At 54.4% G+C, this 23,225-nt stretch overlaps 1 protein-coding gene across 6 annotated transcripts; it reads right to left on the bottom strand.

Annotated features, from left to right (window-relative positions):
* Nucleotides 1-21: 21 nt before the first annotated feature.
* Nucleotides 22-22,789, bottom strand: LOC129085911 (transgelin). Of its 6 annotated transcripts, XM_054592302.1 has the most exons (30): nt 22,358-22,789; nt 20,578-20,699; nt 20,108-20,272; nt 19,975-20,020; nt 19,465-19,566; nt 19,276-19,359; nt 18,398-18,497; nt 18,145-18,210; nt 17,137-17,230; nt 16,725-16,777; nt 15,924-15,995; nt 15,689-15,760; nt 15,436-15,498; nt 14,520-14,638; nt 14,186-14,259; nt 14,024-14,090; nt 13,364-13,437; nt 13,102-13,225; nt 12,737-12,854; nt 12,094-12,230; nt 11,733-11,841; nt 11,418-11,494; nt 11,201-11,247; nt 10,841-10,946; nt 10,070-10,180; nt 8,727-8,840; nt 1,849-2,040; nt 1,569-1,746; nt 1,171-1,273; nt 22-865 (listed from the first exon to the last, which is right to left on the bottom strand). In XM_054592302.1, exons 1-30 carry the CDS (start codon nt 22,538-22,540, stop codon nt 721-723), a joined length of 3,117 nt encoding a protein of 1,038 aa, XP_054448277.1. In that variant the 5' UTR covers nt 22,541-22,789; the 3' UTR covers nt 22-720. The 6 variants fall into 6 exon arrangements, with proteins under 6 accessions (XP_054448277.1, XP_054448278.1, XP_054448282.1 ...); XM_054592303.1 differs by lacking the exon at nt 15,436-15,498; XM_054592304.1 differs by lacking the exons at nt 22-865; nt 1,171-1,273; nt 1,569-1,746; nt 1,849-2,040 and adding an exon at nt 7,255-8,636 and having other exon boundaries at nt 22,358-22,788.
* Nucleotides 22,790-23,225: the final 436 nt, after the last annotated feature.

The raw sequence follows: 23,225 nt of genomic DNA, 5'->3' as shown, positions 1-23,225 counted from the left end.
CTTTTCCAAAATAAAAACCTTCCACTCAATTCTGCTGCTCCCCATCTCCTTTTCCCTGCTAAGGCAAGTTGCCAAGTCACTCCTTTCCGGCAACCACCAAGATCCACTTTCCTCTTCCACTGCCTGGTCCTCTGAAAGACCCTGACCCCCTCCCCACCCCAGAATCCTGGAATGCGAGGGGTTCTTCAGAGGACATTGGCCAGGACCATGCAGGTGGTCCTGTCCCCTGCTCCTATGTCCCAGAACCACACAGGAATGACTAGGGTAAATCAAACTCTGCCAGCCAGGCCTGAGAAAAGATTAACGTATATTTTTTTCCTTTTTAAATTTCAACCCCAAAAATATTCCAGCAAAAAATGGGGGGGAGGTTGGGCTGTGGGTCTCCTTCAATGGGCATGTGCTGCCAAGGACAGTGGACTTGCCCCACACCCAGGCCACCCCCAGCCCAACGCCCCCTGCTCAGCCCAGGATGGGGAGAGACAGCAGAGATGGCGGGGGAGCCAGGAGGAGGTCCAGGAGCAGTGTTTGGGGTCAGAAGTTGGGCTGAGGGGTGGGGGGAAATTGCCAAAGCGCAGTCCCCTTTGCTCAGTGATGGAGCCTCGGAGCCTGGAAGCTTGGCTGGGGCTGAAGGACTACACAGGTGTGGGTGAGGTGGGCTAGGCGGGATGGCTGCAGCCAATGAGCTGGGGAAGGGCAGGGCTGGGGGCTGGCCCTCGTCCTCTAACTGATGATCTGCCGGGGTCTTCCATAGCCTGTCATGCCAGCCTGGGAGGCTCCTCTGTTGCTGCCCATTTGCAGGCCAATGACATGCTTTCCCTCCTGCAGCTGGCTCTCTGTGAATTCCCTCTTATGCTCCTGGGCTTTCCTAGAAGAGAAAGAACAAGGATAAAAACTTGCCAGGACTGCATGTTTTCCATCTGTTTTCTGTTCGCTCTGTTACTTCCTAGCCTGATCCTTTTCCCTTCTCTTATCCATGACTTTACCTTGCCCCACAGGTGAGGGAGACTGAATGAGCGCAGGAGGGTAGAAAGGCAAGTGTCAAGAAGCATTAGGGACCCATTTCTCCCTATGGTAGACCTTCATACCTTCCTAGCTATCACTCACACTAAGAGGTCAGCCCAGGCCACCTCCCTCCTCATGCAGAGACCCAAGCATAGAGTAGCCACGTACTTCATAAACCAGCTGGGATCTCCACGGTAGTGCCCATCATTCTTGGTCACTGCCAAGCTACCCAGGGCCATCAGGGTCCTCTGCACTGCTGCCATGTCTTTGCCTGTGAGAAGAAAGAGGGAAGGCAAACAACCCTCAGGACTGTATAAACAAGACTCCCAAGGCAGGGCCTGATCCCACCTCAGAAAAAGAGCCAACTCAGAGGCAAAAGTTATCCCAGAATCAAAGGAGGCTTCAGAAGGCCCCCATGGTATGCCCCTGTGAGTGCGGCGTGGTCTTCCCTTGGCATAGCCCATTCCTGCTATGCACACCCATCATTGGGGCCTGCTTTGGCCATTCCTTTTACCTGCCTCAACCACCTGTCCTTCACTTGCCCCTTCCACCTCTTTGCTCTGTACCTTCAAAGAGGTCAACAGTCTGGAACATGTCAGTCTTGGTGACCCCATAGTCCTCAGCTGCCTTCAGGAACTGAGCCACCTGTTCCATCTGCTTAAAGACCATGGAGGGTGGGTTCTCGGGCACCTTCACTGGCTTGGAGCCATCAGGATACAGGCTGTTCACCAGCTTGCTTAGAATCTGCCGGGCAGAGAACACAGCTTGGCACTTGACTCAGAGTGCCTGCCCTACAACTCTGGCAGGATGGCAGAGCCCCAACCCTCTTCCCAGGGTGCCACTCACCACACCATTCTTCAGCCAGACTTGGAAGCCCAGGCGCCCACGGTCTGGGCGGCCCACGTCAGGGCCACACTGCACTATGATCCATTCCACCAGCCGTTCCTCCAGCTCCTCGTCATACTTCTTCTCAATTTTGGATTGCACTTCACGGCTCATGCCATAGGAAGGTCCCTTGTTGGCCATGTTTGGGGAGAGCTTAAGCAGCACCAGCCAGAGAAGAGAGAGATTAGGGGTTTAGAAAACAGCCCTGCTTTCACTTGTGTCAGGCAGGTCTAGGTCTATGGAGCCCAGCCACCCTAGGTGCTTGTCTTTCTCCCCTGGCTCCCTGACTTTGTTTTCACAGCATTGCTCATCGGGGCCAGGCTCATCCCCTCAGTCCAGGGCCCTCTCCAAACTTGGTGACCAGAGGGACAGGAGACCGGATCTTTGGCAGTCTAGAACAGGGGTCAGTGAACTTTTCTGTAAATGACTAGACAGTATTTTAAGCCTTGCAGGCCATATGGCCTCTGCCATTGCCCCACAAAAGCAGCCTTAGACAAAACATGAACAAATGAGCATGACTTTGTTCCAATAAAATTTCATTTACACAGGCAGCAGGTTGCATTTAGCCATGGGCCAGTATAACAATCCTCGATCCAGAGCATTCTTTCTTTGCCAAGAGTGGCCATAGAGGTACTGGAGAGGCCTTCTGGAGGAGGCCACATCCCACCCCTCCTACCCCCAAATAAACCAGCAGGTGTCTTTGTCCAGCTAGGCATGAGGTGGTTTACTGGCTGTGCCTCAAGTTATGGAGTTGCCTCCATCTCTTCCTTCTCCCCTCATTTTTTTCTCTAGCCCAGAAGTGGGAACTCCAGAACTCTAGTGCTTTGCCAGGTCAGCTCAGCCTCTGGCCTGCAGCTGAAGAGGTTCAAACTTATCCACCCTTGTCAAGGTCTAGAAAGACAGCGAAGCCCAGGAGGTTTTGGCCAAGAAGTTGCATTTCCTCAGGGGAGCCAGATGAGGTGAGAGAGAGAGAAAAAGAGATACACTGGTATACATGTGGACTCCCCCACATGCCCAGGTTCTCGCCACTGTAGTAACTTGAGTAACTAAGAAGCCAGAGTCCTGCAGGGAAATCCCAGAGCCAAGAATCTGCCTGTCCAGAGAAACAGCAGCTCTGGGGCTGGTCTGAGGCTGCCCGGAGGCTCTGGGGTTGGTCCTGCTCAGGAGAACCCCACTAAGGGAAGGGGAAGGCTGCACGAGCAGGTCCAGGAAGGTAGGGCACTAGGCAAACGTGGCTGTGGTTGCTCAAGAGGAACCTAACCTGGCCACAGGTATCAACCTGGGGTGGTGCGCAGAGTTCCTCCAAAGAGGTACCACTTGAGGCCAAACCCATCCCTGGCCTCAGAGAGGTCAGAAGATGAGGAGAGGATGGTCTGAGGACGAAGGTAGTCAGCATGTTCCCCCAACCCCCTCTCTGGTCAGAGTTGAGACCCTCTCCACGCCCACCACTGTGGGAAGCACTTCACGCCATCCTGGGCCAGCTGCCAAACTCCGTTTGCCCTTCTCTTCCTTTCCCCACAGCTGACAACTTTTCTGAGCTAGAGTTCTCCACCTGTGTAGTGAGCATAATGGTGTCTACCTCAGAGGACTGTGTGAACATTCCATAAGACACTGTGATGATCTAACATGCTGCCTGTCCCTCAGCAGAGTTCCTCAAAATGACAGTCTTTTGCCTCCCAGAGCCGTTCTCCTGGGAGTGGCCTGGGAGAGCCAGCCCAGCCCCTGACTGAGGGGTAAAACACAGTAAATGTTCTTCCTAATCCAGGCTCCACCCCTTCTCCAAATCATGCCCTGAAAGGACAACACAAGATGGATTCAGCTAAATTCTAGCGGCTGGGCAACTCACTTCTCTCCGTGTCTGTTTCCTTATTTGTAAAGTCAAGGCTGGGCTACCTGAGAACAGGGTTCTCTGAGCACCCGTACCCTTTCCCATTGGCTGCAAACAGCAAGCTCCCTTCCCCATCCCCCGCTTTGTGCCTCACCCATGTTCTCCCATCACCCAAGGCCTCCTGGGCAAAGCACAGTAGCCAAAACCTACCAGTCTGCAGAGACAAGTGATTTCAGCCATTCTGCACCCCTGGCCTCCCTCCTCCCCACCTCAGCTTCACCCTCCATCCCCAGCAGGCGGTATGCCTCGCTGTGGTCCAGGCACCGAGACCGTGAAGCAGAGTGCCCCCGCCCCCAGCCTTCAGTCTCAGGATACTCAGGACAGCCCATGTATCAAGGCTCACAGTGGCAAGGCCACAAAAACTTCAGCCTCTAGATCTAGAGACAATATTTGAATTTTGATCAGAATGGTGGGGTGGGGAGGGATGAAATGCACACACCTCCACCCCCAGCCTGCTCCCTCCTGGAGAAGAGCTTGACAGTGCAGAGTTCCAAGAAATCCCTCCAAGCCTTCTGATAAAGACCTCCCCAGCCTCAGCTTGGAGCTGCTGCGAAGGGTCAGGGGGCACCTCCTCCGAGCAGAAACCTGGAAAAACCAGCAGAACCAGGGGCCTCTCCGGGATTGCTGTTTACCCTCTCTCTTCAAAATAAAACACAGCAAGTAGGAAGGGGCACCTGTGTATCTAGATGGCAGGAGACAGGGCTCATCTAAATTCCAGGGACAGAGAAGAGCTGTCCTACTCTCTGCTACCCTTTGAATAGCAACCACTGAGAGGAACCAGCCAAACACTTCCGGAAGGACCCAGGGTTCCAGGCCTGCCCAGCCCTGACCGAACCACCCAGACCATCACTCGGAACCCCTGGAGTGCCCACTCCCCGCTCCTCTGCCTGTAGTGAGGTGGCCTCCCACTCAGTGTTTGGAGGGAGCTGCGTACCCAGAGAATCAGCTCTCACCTATCCCTGCACTCTGCCACCCCAGCGTGTTTCAGAATATAAGGGCTTTGTGGTCCTTTCCACTGCCTCAGGGGCTGCCCGGAGGATCTGCCATGCTTCTCAGGCTTTGGGGACCCGCCAGTGGGATACTGCTCTCCAACACTGGTGTCTTCACACACCTCTTCACCTTCTTGGACATCCTCCAAGACAGGCAACAGACAATACAGTCTAACCCAACGACACCCTGAGCCTATCACATACCCTCTCGCCCCAGTTCTCAGGTTTCTGCCATCAATCCCTCTTCACCAGCCAAGTCATCCTGGGCATTTCAGTGAGCCCAAGGCTGCCCAGTCTGAGCAATACGAGATTCTGCCAATCCCATTCCACCCATCTGCTAGGACCACCTCCTCATCTGGAGATTAGGAATGCACACTGACTGAGAGGGTGGGCTCCCCTAGCCAGGACCAGGACCCATCCCCCAGGCCTGCCTGCCTGCAATACGCCCTCTGCTCATGTCAAGTTCCAGCCCAACTTCCCTCCAACTCTGGGACAGATGGTACTTACAGGGGCTCCTCAGAGCTCGCAGGAAGGAGTCAGCTCTGTCTGGACTTGGACAGACAGCATGGGGCGCTGTCTGGGTGGGGGGTTTAAAGGCCTGCTGCTGTGGTGATGTCAGCTCCCTCCTCCCCTGCCGACTCACCCCATGGCCCCCTCCCTGCTAGAGGAAACGGCTCGTTCTCCACCCTCAGACCCCCCAGTGACTCCATACAGGCTCCATATTTGGGGAAAGACACCAAGTTGGAGCAGTCTGCCAGGACTGCCTGAAACATTCTCTGCATGCTTTGGAGATGGAGCGGGTGGGGCGGGGCTGTGCTGCCAGTGGAGAACCAGCGGGAAAAGCCTTTTATGGACAGGACCACGAAGGCTTTCCCAGCTGTCTGGACTTAGGGCTGCTCCTTCGTCACTGTTCCCTTCCCCCGCCCCCTGAGTTTAAGGGGAGGGGAAAATTCAAGAGGGCCTGGCCAGAGACAGAGGAAAGAGGCTGGGGATGGCGTGGGGAAGGGAGGCCCATCCCTCAGGTTTATGGAGGACAAAGAAGCCACCCTCTCCTCCAGGGCTTTCAGCTCCAGTTGGAGAGGGGAACCAACCTTTACTGAGGACTGACTACATGCCAGACGCTTTGCAAATGCTCCCATTTAATATTCACAGCTGCACTGTGAGGGCTTAATTACATCCCCATTTTACAGATGAGGAAACTGAGGCTCAGAGTGTATCTTACCCAAGGCCACAGGGTGAGTTGTGAGTGGTAGGACCTGAACATCCCCGCAGACCCATGTGGGAGCTGGAGAGGCTGTCAGACCCACCATTTCAGCTGTACCACCCTGATCGGGTTGAGAACTTTCAGCTGGGAAGGGTCTTGAGTTACATTTAGTTGACGGTGAGAATTAAGGGTTCAGGAGCGGTTGTCAACCCTGGTCCCCATCTAGAGGATTTCTAAGGCCTGGCAGGGCCTGAGACACCAACACTGGGGCAAGAGGCTCAGATGCTGCAATCATCCCTCCCTCCCTCTAGGAATAGTCCCTACCTAGCCTGAAAGCAGACTGACTCCCTCACTCCAGGAAGGAAACCCACTGGTATCTTGCTTGTACCTAGCTCAGGGGTCTCAAGAAGGGATAACAGGAGGTAACAAAGGTGAGACGTTCAGAGGGGTCTCTGGGCTGCCCTCTGAGGCACACTGCCCCTCATCACCCTAGGACAGCCTGGCAGGGAGAAGCTGACTCTCTCTCTACTATGCACTCAACAGAATTTCCCGAGTCCACACAGGCTAGTGGTGCATGGAGCTACAGTGCTCCCTACAGGTGTCTGCAAGGAAAAACAAAAGGAGCTGGGGATCAGCTAGAGAGCTGCCCATGGACCTCTGCCTGTGTCCTGAATGCACCAGCTCCCCTGCCCTCCACATCTTGTCCTCCTTAGCCTGTTGTAATATAAATCAACCTTCCAGGGTCCTTTCAACACTCCCTCCTCTTGGAGCCCCGTCTGTCATCCATGCACCCACTAGTCATCATCCTGCGCTTCCTGAGCACTGCCCCAGCTTTGACCTGCATGTTCCTGTCCTTTAAAGCCATGTCAGGGAGCGCTGTGCCTGCAGCCTGCCGAGCTGGGAGGGGCTCAGGTCAGAGGTGAAGCCATCTGACTGGCAAGTAGGGATCAGGTGGACAGAGGTCACTGCCATTTGCCAGAAAGGGCTGGGGCATCTCCAGTGAGATGGCATGATGTAGGCTTCTTCACTTCTCTAGCCTCTGCCCAGCACAGTGCCTGGCATGGAGCAAGTCTCTCATAAACATTTACTGAATTGATGCCACCACTCAAAGGAGAGGAAGGACATAAGGGAGTCAAGGAACTGTTCTTCCCAATGGGACTGGGACTTGGAAAAGACACAGGTAGACCAGGAGAACTAGAAAATGTAAGGCCCCTGCCCTACCCCACATTCTCAACATCTACACCCGGAAAAAAGGAGTAAACAGTGTCCAAGAACTGTCTGTTGTTTCTTTAATTGAATGCAGACTCATTCATAGAAAACAGAAATGCAACCATAGCAGGGAGACAAACATTAAATGGAGTTTTGAAGAAAGATCCAGGCCCACCTCCTCTCCCCAGCCCACAGGAGGGCTATATAAACAAACTGGGGAGAATAAAACGTTCCCCCACATTCCCATCTGCGAGGCAGGGGCCTGACCTGACCTCCCAACCCTGACATCTGGAATGGACCAGGTAGGACAAAGGGGACCCCAGAACCAGAGCCACCAGGGGTCCCCAAGCTAGGATGACTCATTGTAAACTCCAAGGTTCATATGTACGCATGTGTGTGGCCAACAAAAAACTGGGCTGAAGACTGGACGGAACTCAGGAGCCAGCCCTGGGTCCTAGAGTGAGGCTCGGACGAGCAGGGACAGAGGGAAATGTCATGTCCCTTTCTTGAGCCCCTTTCTATGATAGGCACTGGGGCTCCTGTGACGGTGGAGGAGGCAGATTGGGCTGGGCTCTTTGTATCCTCCCTCCTTTGCCCCGGACATTCTTGGGCAATGTCAATGGCACTGAAAGACCCCCAGCTGGGGCTTGGCAGGACTAAGGGCCTGGAAAGAAAAAGGAAGGAAGAGGGTGAGTTGCTTTTTCTTTCCAATCCTGGGGCTAGCATCAGTCTGGGGGCTGATGAAACAGGACAGTGACCTCTGATTTTGGCCCCTTAGTTCAAAGGCAGTTCTCACATATTGAGCTGATCCTCACTGCCAAAGAGCCATCCAGGGCCCTTTGGAGGTTTTAGCACCATAAGCCTGGACAGTTCCCAAAGTCCTACATCCCATCTATCCTGGCTGACCAGAGCGGGCAGTGATGGCAGGCCGGTACAACCCCAAATAGAAGTGGAGCCCTAGGACAGGCCAAAGAATCGGGCCCCAGACTGAGGAATGAAGGGCTTTGGGCCCCAGGCTGGGGGAGAAGGGAAAGACAGGTAGAAGTCAAGGCATGAGATGAGCAGGGCAACACTTCCCCCACTTTCTCCTGTAGAAGGACAAATGGAGAGCCAAGGACAGGGGCCTTGAAAGGCCCCAACACTGATTAAAAAAAGCAGCAATTTGGCCAACAGCTGGGATTTTGGGGGAGCAGCCATCCTCCCCGGCAGAGCACAGCCGCAAGGCTGAAGGCCACCCCGTGACTGTCCGGGGCCAGGTCTGGCCTAGGCCTTTGTGTCCTGCTGCCACCCAGCTCTGGGTAGCAGGCCTGGGACTCACACCCCTGGTGCTACAGACTCCAGCAGTGAGGCAGAGGAGCTCAGGGCCCCATGAGTGAAGCAAGGGGCCTGGCTCCCGCTAGAAGACATAGATCTTGTCACGCTGCACGGTGTCCAGGTCATCGTCCAGTGTCAGCAATACCTGGTGGGTGGATGTCAAGTCAAGCACAGGAAAGGGGGCAGCCTGTATCTCTATGCACCCTCCCTGCTCAGCCAGAAGAGTCTCACGTACCAGGAATGACCCAAACATAGCGATGGAGGAGAGGAAGTGCCAGATGTCGTGGTCATCAAAGAAGTCAAGGAGGATGCAGTCCCGGTTGTGCTCCCTTGACTCAGCAGGAGTTTTCTGGGCAGAAACAGGGAGAGCAGTCCACTGACACCACCGTGGCAACCCCCCTAACTGCAGGGCTCTCCCTGTCCACAGTCCCAGGTGGGAGAGCAACTTTGTTTCTGCTTCACCCTTTGTCTCCATCTCCCACATCTAAGGATTGGTTTTTGTTACAAATTTCTCCCTGCTTTGCCCTTTCCTTTCTTTCACACTGACCCTCCTCCCCTCAGATTCTTCTTCCCTTGATGTAAGAGCAGAGGGCTGACATGACCTTGAGACACCAGAAAGCCACAAAGCCTCCTAACTCAGTCCCCGCCTTGGACTCTGCCCTCTGTTCTAATCAGGCCTCCAAGGTTCCTTCAGGCTCATTTTCTTTCCAAAGTACAATTGTCGGATAACACAGCCCTGCCCAAGCCCAACAGCAGCCATGACCTGTGGCACTCAAGGTCTATGACTTCTACTGAACAAACACTGGCTGAACTTCACTCTGTATCTGGGGGTAGTCTGTGTCATACGCTAAGGTCACAGAGAGGACCAAGAAAGACCTTCCCTGCCCTCAAGGAGCTCAGTCTTTACGTGGCTCCCAAATTAGTACATTCACTGAGTCCCAAGTCTTCCCCACCTAGTTCTGCCTCTGTATTGTTACACTGGTCACTGCATCTCTGGGCCACCAAGCCTTCCCCACCACTCAAGGCCTTTAAGGCCGAGCGCAAGACCTGCCTCATCCAGGAACTTTTCCTGGACCTCCTAACACACAGAGGCCTCTGTCCATTGCCCTTCTGGACATTCCCCTGCTCACCTTGCCTCTACCTTCATCTGGTGTATCATATTGTAAACTGAGAGCCAGGAACGAACAGTCCCTCTCTTGAACTAGATTATAAGTGCCTCAAAGGCAGAGCCCATACCAGCTTTAGTTCAGATCCCAGGACTGAAACCTGATCCACGGCAGGTGCCCTAGTAGGTACACAGAGCCTGACATCTCCGGCTTTTTAAACCACAGCTATGCCACTCCACCTGTGTATCCTTGCGCAGGTCCCTCAGCCTCCCTGAGTCTCAGCTGCCTCGTAAGTACAAGGGGGACCCACCATGCATGTGGAATGGTAGGAGGATTAGACAAGGCAGCTGCTGTGAAAGTGCTCACCCTGGGAAGGCTCACAAATGGTGTTTGAAAAGAAAACTGGCCATGTGTTAGCCCAAGATGAGCCTATGGGTGACTCCCCCAAACTCTCAGCAGGCTGACGGCTCACCTGCCAGGTGCTGAGTCCCTGGAAGAAGAAGAAGAGAGCAAAGCCCCAGACCACTGAAGTACAGACGATGCAGAGCAGTGGGATGAGCTTGATCCTTTCCCCGCTCCGGAGCTGCGAGTAGGGGTGGGGAAGGAAGGAAAGAGCAGCCTGAGGGCCAGGCCCCACCCTACCCCATTTCCTGGCCTGCCCTAGAGGCTGCTTTCCTGCTGCCTTCCCAGGCACTCAGGAAGCCTTCTTGAATTCATACTATCACCTCATATGGTTACATGGCTCAACTTGTCCCCACACTAGCAGCCGGGTGTCCGCACTGCTGATGTCCACCCTGGCTGGGCTTCCATATGCCCAGAATGCTGTGCTGGCAGGGTGTACTGGCCAGGGTGTTCTCCCTGTGCAGGAGGCTCCTCTCGCACTGGATGGCATGAGGGTCCCTTGGGAAACACCTGGCCCTCGGAGACCCACACGTGCCACAGACTCCCTGAGTCCCACCTCCTCAATCCCTTCTGCACTGAATGGGGCTCTTACCAACTATGGCCTGAAGTACTACCAGTTTCACAGGACATTCTCAGAATCTGAAGGTGCACAGTAAGTGGCTCTTAGGATATAGTTGGTTCCCAGGGGGTAAATGCAAGAGACATCAGCCTCTCCCCTCCTCAAACCTCACTGGCACAGACAGAGGGAAGGGAAAATTCTCCATCTCAGTGCTGCCCCAGGCAGACTGTGCCCATCTCCCTCCCCAAAAGGCAGAAAGCAGGCTCAGCCATCCCCATTCACCTTCATGATGATGTAGAAGGCAAAGTAAAGAAGCAGGTTGCAGATACCAATGGCCAGCAAGTAGGAGGCAAAATCATTAGGGCGCATGATGAGTCCGTAGGCAGCCCTGGCAATGGGGAGGGAGGCTGGTGAAGCAAGGGAGGGCAAGGGCAAGAAGGGCCTGGCCTTACCCCAACCCTATGTTTTATTATGATGTGCCTATAGAAGATTCTAGAACGGCAGGTGCCAACACCTCTCCTGTCAGGCCCTTTCTCATGCCCAAAGCTTACAATTTGTCTGTGGCCCCCAAGGAACCCAGTGGCTGGCCAAATTCCCACCTGTCCACCCAGCCAAGCTACCACAGATAGTTGCCAGACTCACAGTGACCAGTTGATAATGTTGCCCATGACCAGCAGCACCATGCGGTCCTAGACGGAAGTAGAGACACAAGGACTGAGAGGAGAAGAACGACAGGGAGAAAAGTGTGAAGGCCCAAGTCAGTTGGTGGTCTCCACCCTGGGCCCTCAGCTTCACCCCTAACCCCTCCAGAAGGAAGAGAGCTGGTGGAGGAAGAGGGGCTGGGGAGCTGGCAGGTTACCGTGTACAGAGGCCCACTACACTGCCGGATGCAGTCTGTGTAGAGCACGTGGAAGATCCGACGACCAACTCCCGAGTCTGAAAAAAGAGAAGGTACACTCCTTTCCCAGCCCTAGCCTGCACCAGCTAAGGAGTCAGGGCCTGTGGGGGCCACAGCTGTGCCCAGGCCTCATCTAATTACTCACCAGTGATTCCTCCAGGACCCCAGTGAGGGGGCAGAACCCGAGTCTCCCGGGATCCAGGCCCCCAAGGCCACACTCCCCTCATTCCACGAGGCCCAGCAGGTCCCAGCCCCATGCCCTTGGCATGCCCTCACCCAGCTTCCAGCGGCCCATGTAATAGAGCTGTATGCTGAGGAGGAGGGTGGCAATGATGTGAATGACCGAGAAGACAATCCAGAATGCCGTGTTTCCCTTGCCGAAGACCTGCCAGGGGCCACCAAGGGAAGGGCTGAGGAGGCACCGAAGAAAGCTGCTCCCCCAGCCCACACTTCCTCTGGAGGAGCCAGGCTGTTGCTCAGCCAGGTCAGGGCTCTCTGAGGGGCCAGGGAGGGCACCTCAGGGAAGGAGCAGGGATCTCTCCTGCAGAAGGTGGAGAAGGGGATTGTGCACGGGCACGGGTGTGAATGTGCCCGTGCACCTTTCCTACAGGGTGAGCAGAGCAGGTCAGGGCCTCACCACGCCCAGCACAGAGAAGAAGATGACAACTGCCAAGCAGGCATAGGCGCTATAGGCACTGGCATTGATGTCCGGGTGCCGCTTCTGGTAGAGCTTCAGCATGCAGAGCCCAGCAATCATGTACATGAATGATGTGTCTAGGGTGGGGGACATGGCCATGAGCTATAGCAACATCGACCAAGCCTCAGCATGCAACTCCCAGCCCCAACAATCAGAATAGAATAGAGCCCCCACACTACCTCAAGGCCACAGAGTGAGCCGGTGGTGGGCTGGCAGTTGACCTCCAGTCCCTTAACTATCCCTGCCACACCACACTGCCACCTACTGGCTCTCACCCACCACCTGACTTCCCCTGACAAGACACCTTAATCTGAGCACCCTGAGGTCAAGGGTCATATCTTAATTATCTTGTTTTTCTCAGTGCTTGCAGATGCCTTTCTATAGGAAAGGCTCACAGATAAATGAAATAGCATCCAGATGCCTATTCTCTACAAGCTAGGGTGTGTGTGCTTAAAGCACTGCAGCCCTGGGCTCTTCTTTGCAGCTGAGTCCTGGCGATCCCTGCAGGTGACCTGGGGATGGTGGAAGACTCAGGCAGATCCCTGCTCTGGGTTCAGCGAGGGAAGAGGGAGGCCATGCTTACCAAACTGGAAGTTGGTGTAGTTGGGGCAGACGTGATAGCAAGCACTCAGCAGGCCCTCCATCATCAGGGCTGTGCCCATGGCGTAGAACAAGCCAAAGTGTTTGGGGATCCCACACTCCTGTCAGGGAGAAAGGAAGGGAAGGCAGAGAAGTGAGGCAGGAAGGGAGGGAGGAAGGGACCCCAAAGAGGGAACTCATGAGAGGAAGGCAGGCTTGGGCAGAGACGGTGTATAGGGAGGGCAGGGCATGGCAGTGCTCGTCAGGGCTGAGCTGACCAGGGGCTGGGCAGGGGAAGGCAGGGATGGGCACGCCTGACAGGAAGGGTCTGGAGTAGAGGCCTGGGCAGGCAGGATTGGGGCTCCTCACCAGGGCATAGAGGTCGTTGCGCAGCAGGGCCCGGTTGTGGTTGATCTCCCGTTGTAGGATGATTAGCAAGAAGAGCAGCCCCAGCAAGATGTACCCCAGGTTGCTGAGGATGTTGTTGAAAGCACTAGAACAGGCAACACGGTGCATTGCCTCAGACTCATGCTCCAGCATCTTTCCCACAGTGGCAGGCATTCAGAGAGCCCTTCCCCCTTCCCAGGTTCACCATTCGCCTGGGGGAGGGGCCGCCCAAGAAGATCCCCACCTGAGGTTGCCCAGTGGGTGGGCACAGAGGAAGTTATAGTAGCAAATGTCCTGATTCCCTGTGACATTCACCACCTGCAGCAGGGGGTAGGAACAGGAAGGGGGCTGCTGAAGTGCCCAACTCAGCCACTGTCCTGGTGAGGAAGGGCAGACTCAGCCCAGGCCACACCACCCCATCCTGTTCTGCTGTGTATAGGAAGTGCCACCAGGGCCAGCATGTGTGTGCACACATACACAGGCAAGTCCCCTTTTTGGCACAGTCACTGTCACACCTCTCTGGGTGTGGCTGAAAATGCTGGGGTATGACCATAACTGAAGTTCTTGCCCCAGTACAGAGAAAAGGGAAGAGAAACCAAGACGTACAAAGTCCCAGGACTTTCATTTCAATGAATCTGCGTAACAACTTGGGGAAGGTGCCATCACTGATGCCGTGCCGTCCCCACTTTGCAGATGAAAAACTGATGCTTAGGGAGGTTAAGTGATTTGCCCAAAGTCCCCAAGCTGGTAAAAGTTGGGATTTGAACCCAGTTCTGGTGACCTAAGACCTGTGCTTGCTCCAGAGGCCCAGGCAGGGAGGCTCTGCACTTGGGGCAGAGTCCCAGACTCTGGCGAAGGGGTGCCTGCAGCTGCAGGTCCCCAGGAGCCGGCCCCACCTTCTCACCGTCTGGTAGGTAATCACCAGCTGCACCACAGGGAGCGCATAGAAGACAGCAATGGTGGCAATGTTCCTGAGGAGTGGGAGGAGAGCGGTGAGGTAGCAGGACCCAAGAAACAACCACCTCACCCCACATAACAGGAAGTCCCATTCATCCTGTCCACTCACCAGAAGTAGATCTGGTACTTTTTCCGCAGAACACGTTTGTCCTTCCGTGCCAGGTCAGCCACATAGAGGTATTGCTGAGGAGAAGCTAGAGTGAGCCCCCTTTCCCACCACCTGGGAGAGGTCCCTCTTGCCCAGGTGAGAGAAGCCAAGAGGGGCCAGACACTGCTGGGCAGGGAGCTCAGCCATCCCACTGCTGCTGGTCAAGCTTTCCCTGGAATCTTTCCTGCCACAACTGAGCTCTTTCTGACCCCAGGGGGAGATAAATCGGGCCCTGAACACAGAATCTCCCTTCCTTGAGGAACCCCTGACCAGGGCAGGACCTATGGTGTCAGACCTTGGTGCGAATGACGTTCTTGTCTGATTCGATGTCAGTCAATGTGTCATAATCATCTTCCTCCACAGAGCTCATGGAGTCTAGTCGTGGCCGCGTGCCCACAGGGTCAAGAGAGCGGTCTGGAGTAAGCGGGGAGAAAGGTTTCCCAGTGGGCACAGAGCTAGAGGTCTGTCTCCACCCACCTGGGGCAATTGTCATAATTACTAGGCAGTGGAAAGAGGCAAACTGTAGGCTCAGAGCAGGGGTGGAGGTGGGCTCAGGCTCTGGGGAGAGGTACCAAACCCTCCTAAATCCTTGAGGGGAGCCAGGGTGGGCTCTGCAAAGAGGCCACTGAGTAGGGACTGCTCCAGCCCTGCCCCCCTCACTGAGCTAAGGCTTCCAGGCCAGGACACTGAGCAGACCCCAGGCCCCAGAGACAGGCGGCAGGACTGAATTTGGCAGAAGTCATGCTGATTAGAAGGTGCCCGACTGTGGGGGCTCTGAGAAGATACTGGGTAAAGACCCAGGGGGCCTGACGGTGCAGGCAAGGGTCAGAGGCTGCCTCTAGGAAGAGTACTTGCTGCTTCAGCCTATTCTTTTGTTGTGTCTTTAGAAGCTTCCTCCTGTGACCCTGCCTGACCAAAGCACCCAGAGGCCAGGACATGATGCCTCTGCCCACAAGCCCTAACCCAGAAGGCCAGGGATTGAGGGTGCTGGCAAACATGACAGCAAACCAGAATATCTGGCACAGGCGTAGCTGGGGTACCAGCCTGCCAGTGCCTGCTCATCTCAAAAAAACACAAGAGCCGGCAATCATTGACATTAGGTGGGGAAGCCATGCACAAAGCATTTTTCTGGCCCCGGAGCCTACCAGCTCCAGTCAACCACCCTGGCAGGAGCTGATTGGCAGAGCAGCTCCCCACCTCCCCACATCTACCCATGGCAATGCACAGCTGCCGCATCTGGCCAAAGGGAAGGCGCCGCTTGAACTGGTCGTGTCCTTCAAAGGAAAGGGAAAGTTACCAGGGAAGTGGAGCCAAGGAAGAAAGGCCGAGGGAGAAGAGGGGTGGGAGACAGAAGGCCCTACCCTGTCCCAGCATCTGGCACAAGAGGCGACCGCCCACCATCAGGTGTCACCCAGCCAGCACCAGCCCTGCACCACACCACTGGGCCCTGTCTGGACTGCTCACCCTGGTAACTGCAGGAGAGGTCTCCAGTATCCATGCTGTCAACCAGCCCCTCAGTGGATCCGGAACAGTTCTCTGCAGAATAAGAGCTGGTGAAGACAGACCTCAGGGAAGGGGATGCTAGACCCATCCACAAGGAGCTCCGAGGAGGCCCACTACAAGTTTGCACCTTGGAGGTAGCAGCCTCAGGAGACTAGGTTGTGAATGGACCAGCACAATCTCTTTCATTGACACGTACCAAATGAACCATAGTTGTAACCCTCATAAGGGGAGCTGCCAGGGAAGGAGTCGGTCAGGACCCGAGGGTGACCTGCAATGAGACATCAAGGTCCCCCTGAGCCCTAGAAGCAGAGAGAGGCCAAAAGCCAGAGAGAAGAGAGACACAGAGTGGCCATGGCGGCAGCAAAGAATAAGCACTGATCACAGCAAACACAGCCCACTCCCATCACCACCACTTACCCTGACCTCCCTCCCATGGGTGTCCCCAACGGAAATACTTGCTACCCTGTGATGCCCATTGAGAGAGAGAAATCTCAAGGAATTGATGTACCTAAGTTACTAGCAGCAAGGATAGAGAGCAGTGGCCGGCCCAGGTCCCACCCAGATACCTCTAGTGTTTCCCCTCTCCCCCCCTGCTCTGGACTCCAGCTCCTCTGCCCACGGCACCTGGAGCTTACCAAGAAGAGAAGCTGAGAGAGAAGGTCCAAGCAGGAGGGAGTATAGAAAGGGAGAGGGATAGAAGAAAAGAAGAGAAAATGGAAGGTTAATAATCCCAGAAACTGTGAGCCCCACTGTCTGAGGCAGACAAACCGTAGAGTTAGACCCAGAGAATGAATCAAGTGGCAGCCTTACAGACGAGCACACTAGGGACAGACGGGACTAGTACCCCAGCCCTATGTCTATCCATAGTGTTCCTCCCAACTTGAATATCCAGAAGTCCCAAGAGAGCCTCCTCTAACCCCTAAGAGAACTATCCATCACTTTCACCTTCAAAACACCAAGCACACTCTACCCTCCCACTCAGGCCCTCTGCAAATACCGCTTTCTGGGCAGGCTCGGTCCACAGTCACCAGAAGGGTCTTCTTCCTCTGCCTGCAGGAACAGAATCCAGAGGCAAACCAGAGGGGGACAAGGATCCCTCCTATGCAGGAATGGCCTGCCTTCCACCCTTCCCACCCCATAACCCTGCCCTTCATTCATGATCCTATGGTTCTTCCCAGGCTGGGAAGCCATGTGGAGTCTCCCTGCTTGGAAAGGTTCAAAGAATGGGTTGGTTTCCAGAGGAGAGGCCCCTGGACCACAAACCCTAACAGGGGCCTACGTCCCCCTGCCCTGTGGACAGTGTGGAAGATTACCCTGGGCTGGCTCAGATCCTGCCAAGCCACCTCTCCCACATCCTCTGCCCAACAACGTAACCCAGAACAGGGGAGGGCCCAGCAGTTCCACTTTACCTCCAGTTCTCCCAACAGGCCAGAAGAATGGTCAGAAGGTAGAAGGAGAGAAATATGCCCAGGCAAAAGAGCATCCCACTCACATAGGCCTCAGCTGTTGGGAAAGAAGCAAGACGACGAACACACCAATTATGACACTCAGGGCCCAGACGATCTCCCACCACTTCTCCCTTCAAATGTAGTGACCCAGCTGGTATGAACAATTGGCCATTCCCCAAATCCACCAAACTCTGACATGATTCCTGTCTGTGCTCATGCTGCTCCCTCTGCAAGAACTTTCTCCTCTAATTCTTTCTCAAAAACTCCATCTTGACTTAAACTTCAAAACACAGCTCAGGGACTTTGTCCTCTAGGAAACTTTCTCTGTCCTGTGTTCCCACAGTGAGCTGTCCTTTGCTCATCACAGCTCTCAGCTCCCTGTGAAGCCACAGGCTTCTGTCCCTCCAGGCAGGTGCTCCCTGGGCGCTACCGATGTGACATAGCACCTGGCACAGAGAAGGTGCTTGACAAATATTTGCTAAATAAAGAACCTGTATAGGAGAGGCAGCTTCTTTCCCCTCCCATCACAATCTCTTATTTTTATCCTATACTTTCCAGTTTACAAAGGGCCCCATTCAAGTACTCAGTAAATATTTACTGAGCATGACTAAGGAGACTGGTACTTTCCTACTAATTTTCGCTAAACTTCACAACTTAAGTGAGACTGATGGGACAGATCCTATCACCTCTGTTATAGAGATGGGGTAACTGAGGCTCAATGAGATTACACTGCTCCGAAGTGGCACAGAGAGAACTAGACCTCAGTACTCTACTCTTTAGTCATATACTCTTTATGTCAAGTTATATTGGGACTCACCTCCCAGCCTTCCCATTGTGAGGCCTACCAAGAACACTGCCCCATTCCTATCCTATCAGCTTGGTTGAATAGGTCCTCATCACCACTCCCACCCCAAGTCTGAGAGGAAGAGCCAGAGACCAGTCCATCCCCACTCAGCCACCCACACTCACATGTGACTGCTCGAGATACCAGCACTGACAGGGTTTTCTGGCGGTGCCCTTGATCAACTGGTTCATCTGGAAGTAAAATGTCAAGTTGGCAAACCAAGGGCTGCCTGGAACTTAGCTAGAGTTGGTGGGACCAGCCCTGGGAGCCAAAAACGTGTGTTCCACTATGTCTACAAATCAGTCACACAGGCTCTTCTACCTCCCAGAAAGTGACCAAGACCTCTCCATCACCAGTCTGGCCTGGGCACAAAATTACCTTCTCCAAAGGGGTAGAAAGGCAAGGAACCCCCACAGGCCTGGTCTTCTGTCTTCACCACCACCACCACGTAGAAGCTGTTGCTTGGGAAGTCTTTGCGCTGTAGGATAATGATGATGATAATGATGATGATGATGATGATGATGATGATATCATTGTCATTGTCTTCATTATATCATCAATTGTCATCATCACCATCCTTTCCTGAACATCTACTTTGGGCCAGAAATTATGCTATCCTCTCTTTTTATATTATTTTACTTAATCCTTCCAAAGATCCTTATGAGAGAGCACTATCACTGTCCCTGTTGGACAGGCTCAGAAGTTAGCTTAGGGTCATACTGACAGTAAGTGGTAGAGCCAAGGTTATCTGACTCCAGAGCCCAAAGCCTGAGGCTATGCTATGGCCAGGTGAGCAAGTATGTGTGTACCCTACCATCACAGGACCATGGGTGCCCTATTACAGGCTATGCATCGGCCAGGAGAAAAAGTGGAGGGGCCACATTGCGTCCATCACCTGTGTGACTCAATGTTGTGAGGTGAACATATGGCCATCCCCTCCCTGCCTGCAGCAGAGGTTTCAGCCTTTGCCAAAGGTAGACACAAAGCCTCAGCTAGGGTTACTTTCCTCTCGTTATCATTATAGTGAATGAAGTAGATGTGACAATTAGAAAGGATATGTTGCTCTTTCTTGTCCCCAAAGGCAATTGGGGTTATGATTCAATTCTCACGCACATCAGGGGACCCAAAGTCTCAGGGACCAATGGACCAAGACTCAGTCTTATGGGTAGCGGATGAATGAAGCAGGGGAAGAGGAGGAGGGACTTGGAAAGCTAATCACCAGCCACATCTCCCACAGGTCCCTGTGCATCTCCTACCTGCACAGTGATGGCTGCCTTCTTGGTCATAGTCTGGTACATGCCGATGAAGGCTACATTGTTGTCTAGGTCATAGACAGGGCACTACAGAGGAGGAGGGGAAAAACAGGTGCAGGGAGCTGGGCTCTGTCCCCTCTCATTAGCAGCCCTGTTATCCACTGGTGGAGTGTAAAAGGACAGGCTACTTACCAGGACATCCTGGATAGAGATGACTGAGCAGGGGAAGGCCCTGTTGGAGGTCACCTTGACAATCACCGAGTCCACTCCTTCTGGGAACTCATATTTGAAGTACTGAGGGCAGAAGGAGGGTGGCAGGGAGATCCTCATCTCATGAGGATGCCCTCTCTGTCCCTCTAGAAGGGAACAGTATCAGTTCTCTCAGGGTTGGGTACTGGAGGCTCTCTGGGGAGAAAGGCCTTCACTATAAGCAGCTCCATTTTCTGTATACCACTCCTTTTGACCTCAGTTGGGCACTCAGGGCAATGTCCGCGAGGCAAGTAGGGAAGGTGACAGCCAGGCCCCATGTCTCCGCACTTCTCATCCTATTTGCCCCTTCCCACCTCGGGGCCTGAGCCTGTTTCCAGTCTCTCCAGGGAGGGTCCAAGCCAACTTGAAACTCCCAGCAAAGGCCACCAACCACTCCCACTTCCACATTTAAGCTTCCCCATTTCTTGAGGGCCAGTCAACAGGGGATCTTACCTGAGGCTGGGCTGCTGTGGTATTGAAGCTAAAGTGCTCTCCAGTCCTGTAGGGCAGAGAAGAACCCCCATGGTCATTCCCACAGCTTAAGAAGGAGGCCAGTCCCATGGTTCCCTCACTCTCCCCTGCAGACCTGAGCACGAAGTTGTCCATTCGGCTGACCTGGAGCTGGTACGTGGTATTGACTGGTGACAGGGTGGACACGTCCACGTAGAAGAACTGGATCTCAGACTCATTTTTGGTTGGGGGCTGACACAGTGTTCGTTCCACCTTTTGGTAGAGGTACTTGCGCTGAAACCTATGGCCAGATGGAGAGAGTCTGGACGTGACTACTGTCCCAACCAGGATGTCACTCCAGAGGAGCAGGGCCCCAATTCCTCTACTAGTTCTCCATCCCCCCCACTCCTACCCCCACTAGGCTGACAGACTCTGGGCTGGCTGGCTTGGCCCTCATGCTATAGGCCAGCCTCCTGGGTCTGGGGACGGGGAAGAGAAACAGAGAGGCTCCTGGGTGGTCTGAGGCCCCAGATAAGGACGTGTGTGAGGCTTTGGGGAAGGCCTGACCTGGGCCTACTCCCTCCCTGTTTCCCAGGTTCTACTCACAGCCCTCGCAGGATTAGGGGCACCTGGAAGGACACCACAGCCTCCTTCTGGCGGACCACAAACAGCAAAGGAGCTCCCTTCTGTTTGTTCAGGACATTCACAGACACACGCACACCTTCTGTCTGCAGAATGAGATGGAAATGCCCCTCAGTCAAGCCCATGGTGACTCCCTCTGCCACCTGGGACACATGGATGCAGACACTGTGAGCCCTGCCCTCAGTCATGCAAACCGCTTTGTTCTTTCCCCATCCTGGTTAGGCTGGAAAACTATCCATGCCCTTTCTTCTGCCTGGGCAGGCCCAAGTCTATAGGAGGGACTGGTGCTGACTCAAAGGAGAGGCTTATGGAAGACACAAACTCCTGATGGCAGGACAACAAGAACCAAGCAACTCAGGGCCTCACTCCCAACAGGAAGCACAATGGAGATCTTGGGTTTCTCCAGGGGAGCCCATTCCTATCCATGTTCATGAGACATACATGCTTGCACACATGTGCACATACACTCATGGACATGGGAGCAAAAACTCCTCCACTTTCTTCCTTATGAGCTAGAAGCTCATATTCAACAACTAATCTGAGGGTTGGGGGAAGTGGACACACAGGGACTATTGAGACCCAAGAAAGCTAAAGTCCATCCCTAGTTCTGCCTGAGGGACAGGGCTGTGAAGAAGTCACTTCACATCTCTGAGCTTCAATTTTCTCCTCTATAAAATGGAAACACACTCACTCTAGGTGCTGTATAGGAAAGTATATAGGACAGCAGGAGTTTAAGGAAAAACTAAACAAATCCCATGAATCTTATTACTGGGCTGCTGAAACCCATGTGCTAGGGCAGCTTTTCTCAGAGGGACAGAGGTCACAGCTCTGAGGGTAACCCCAGATATGGTGGGAAAAAAAAGGAGAAATGACTCTGAGCAGTTGGAGATCAAGCTTTACAGAACCAGGAACACAAGGCAGATTCTGACTTGTCACAGAAACCAAATCCCTCCCCATTCTGAAAAAAATCAGATTCCCATTCTCAACTACACTGCTCCTCAGTAAATGCAGTCGTGGAGAGAACTGTGCAGACCATAGAGCCAGGCTGGAAGAATTCTCCAAATTTCAGCTCTAGCCTTCCTGGACCTAGCTATGTCCATGGTCAACATGGGGAAGAAAGGAAACATGGGTCAGCAGGGGAAGAAAGGAAAATGAAGTCAGAGTGAGGTATGTTCTCCACAGTAGACAAACACCCTCTCCTCCCATCCACCTTGGGGTTGGCCTCTTCTATGCCACCTGCATCTTACAAGGCTTTCTAAGATTGGAAGAGGACTGGGATGTTCCCAGCACTTCTGGCAGCCCCAGAAGTCCTGCATTCATCTTCCCCAGGAGGCTCAGCTAATAACTCTTGCCTGGGCAGAGCCTTGCAAGTAGAGCCTGTTTCATCCCCCTGGGGTTTTCTGGGCCAAGCCCAGAGGCAAGCTTGCTTCCTCTTCCACACAGACCCCACAGAGCTATCAGACTCTGGTTGCTGGGTAGGGAGCAGGTCGGTCCTGCCCAGGCCACATCTGGTGGAAGGAGGCAGTCAGTGAGAAGATGGGAATGAGATACCTTCAGAGCCAGTCCGGTGGGAGCTTCGGAGAAACAATGGTAGCAAAGGAAGGAGGATTAGTCAAGAAAGTCCAGCGTGGTTCAGGGAACGGAAGGAACCCAGTGGGGCAGCTCTATAGGGAACTGACAGAACCGGCTGGGCCCCGTCTGCTCACTCACTCACCAACAGCCCCAACCCAGCCCCAGCCCTCACCCGGTTGCGGGTCACAGTATGGTTGAAGGTATAGATGTTGACCAGCTCGCTGTTGACCTCATCCACGTACGTGCGCTCAAACTCCGCGTCTTTCTGCGAGACGTTCTTGGGCCCCAGAAGCCCCGGATGGCTGTCGCCCGAAGCCACCAAAAGCGCCAAGAAGGGCAAGCCCAGAACGAACATGGCCCCAGCAGGGCGGCAGTGGCGGCGGCAGCGACAGGCGACAAGACACCTCCGGGACAGGTTGCGGCTCCGGCCGCAGCTTCCACCATCTCACCAGGACCAGAACTTTAACCCCGGCCTGAGATTAGGAAACGTCCCCTCCCTGGAGCCGCAGAGACGCTCCCAGGGGCACCGGAGGGGAGGGGCGGCAAGCGGGGGAGGGGAAGGCGTGGGGTCCCAGTCACTGGCAGGGGCCCCAGATCGCGACGGGCTGCGCACGGTTTGGACACCCTGCGGCCGCCCGCTAGGACGGTGAGCGAAGAGACGCCAGTTGCTGGGAGCCTAGAGAAGCCGGGAAAGGGGACAGAGGAAATGAGGGGAAGCTGGCCGCGGTGGCGTCCTGGAAGAGAGGAAAGTCTGAGGGTGAGAAGCGTGATAGTTGTAGTAGCCGGACGCCGCGCGGCCCGGCGAGTTGAGTGCGGGCCCTTTAAGGGCAGGCAGACTCGGCGGTTCCGGCGCTCGGAACTGGGGAAAGTGTGGAGCACGGCGAAGCGGTAAACAGCCGGGCGGCGGGCCCTCCGGCTGACGTCAGGGGAAACTGACAAAGATTTAAAGGGCCAGGTTCCGGATTGGGAGTTAAAGGGGCCGTAGCACTCCAGCTGGATGCCTTCGAGTCCTATCCCCTTACTGCCCCTCCTTTCATTAT

Source organism: Pteronotus mesoamericanus, unplaced genomic scaffold (genome assembly GCF_021234165.1).
Source record: "Pteronotus mesoamericanus isolate MK-2021 breed Mesoamerican mustached bat unplaced genomic scaffold, CSHL_Meso_final scaffold_36, whole genome shotgun sequence".
In the NCBI taxonomy this organism is placed as follows: Eukaryota; Metazoa; Chordata; class Mammalia; order Chiroptera; family Mormoopidae; genus Pteronotus; species Pteronotus mesoamericanus.
Note: the sequence above shows the minus strand (reverse complement) of the source record. Positions and strands in the feature narration are given on the sequence as shown.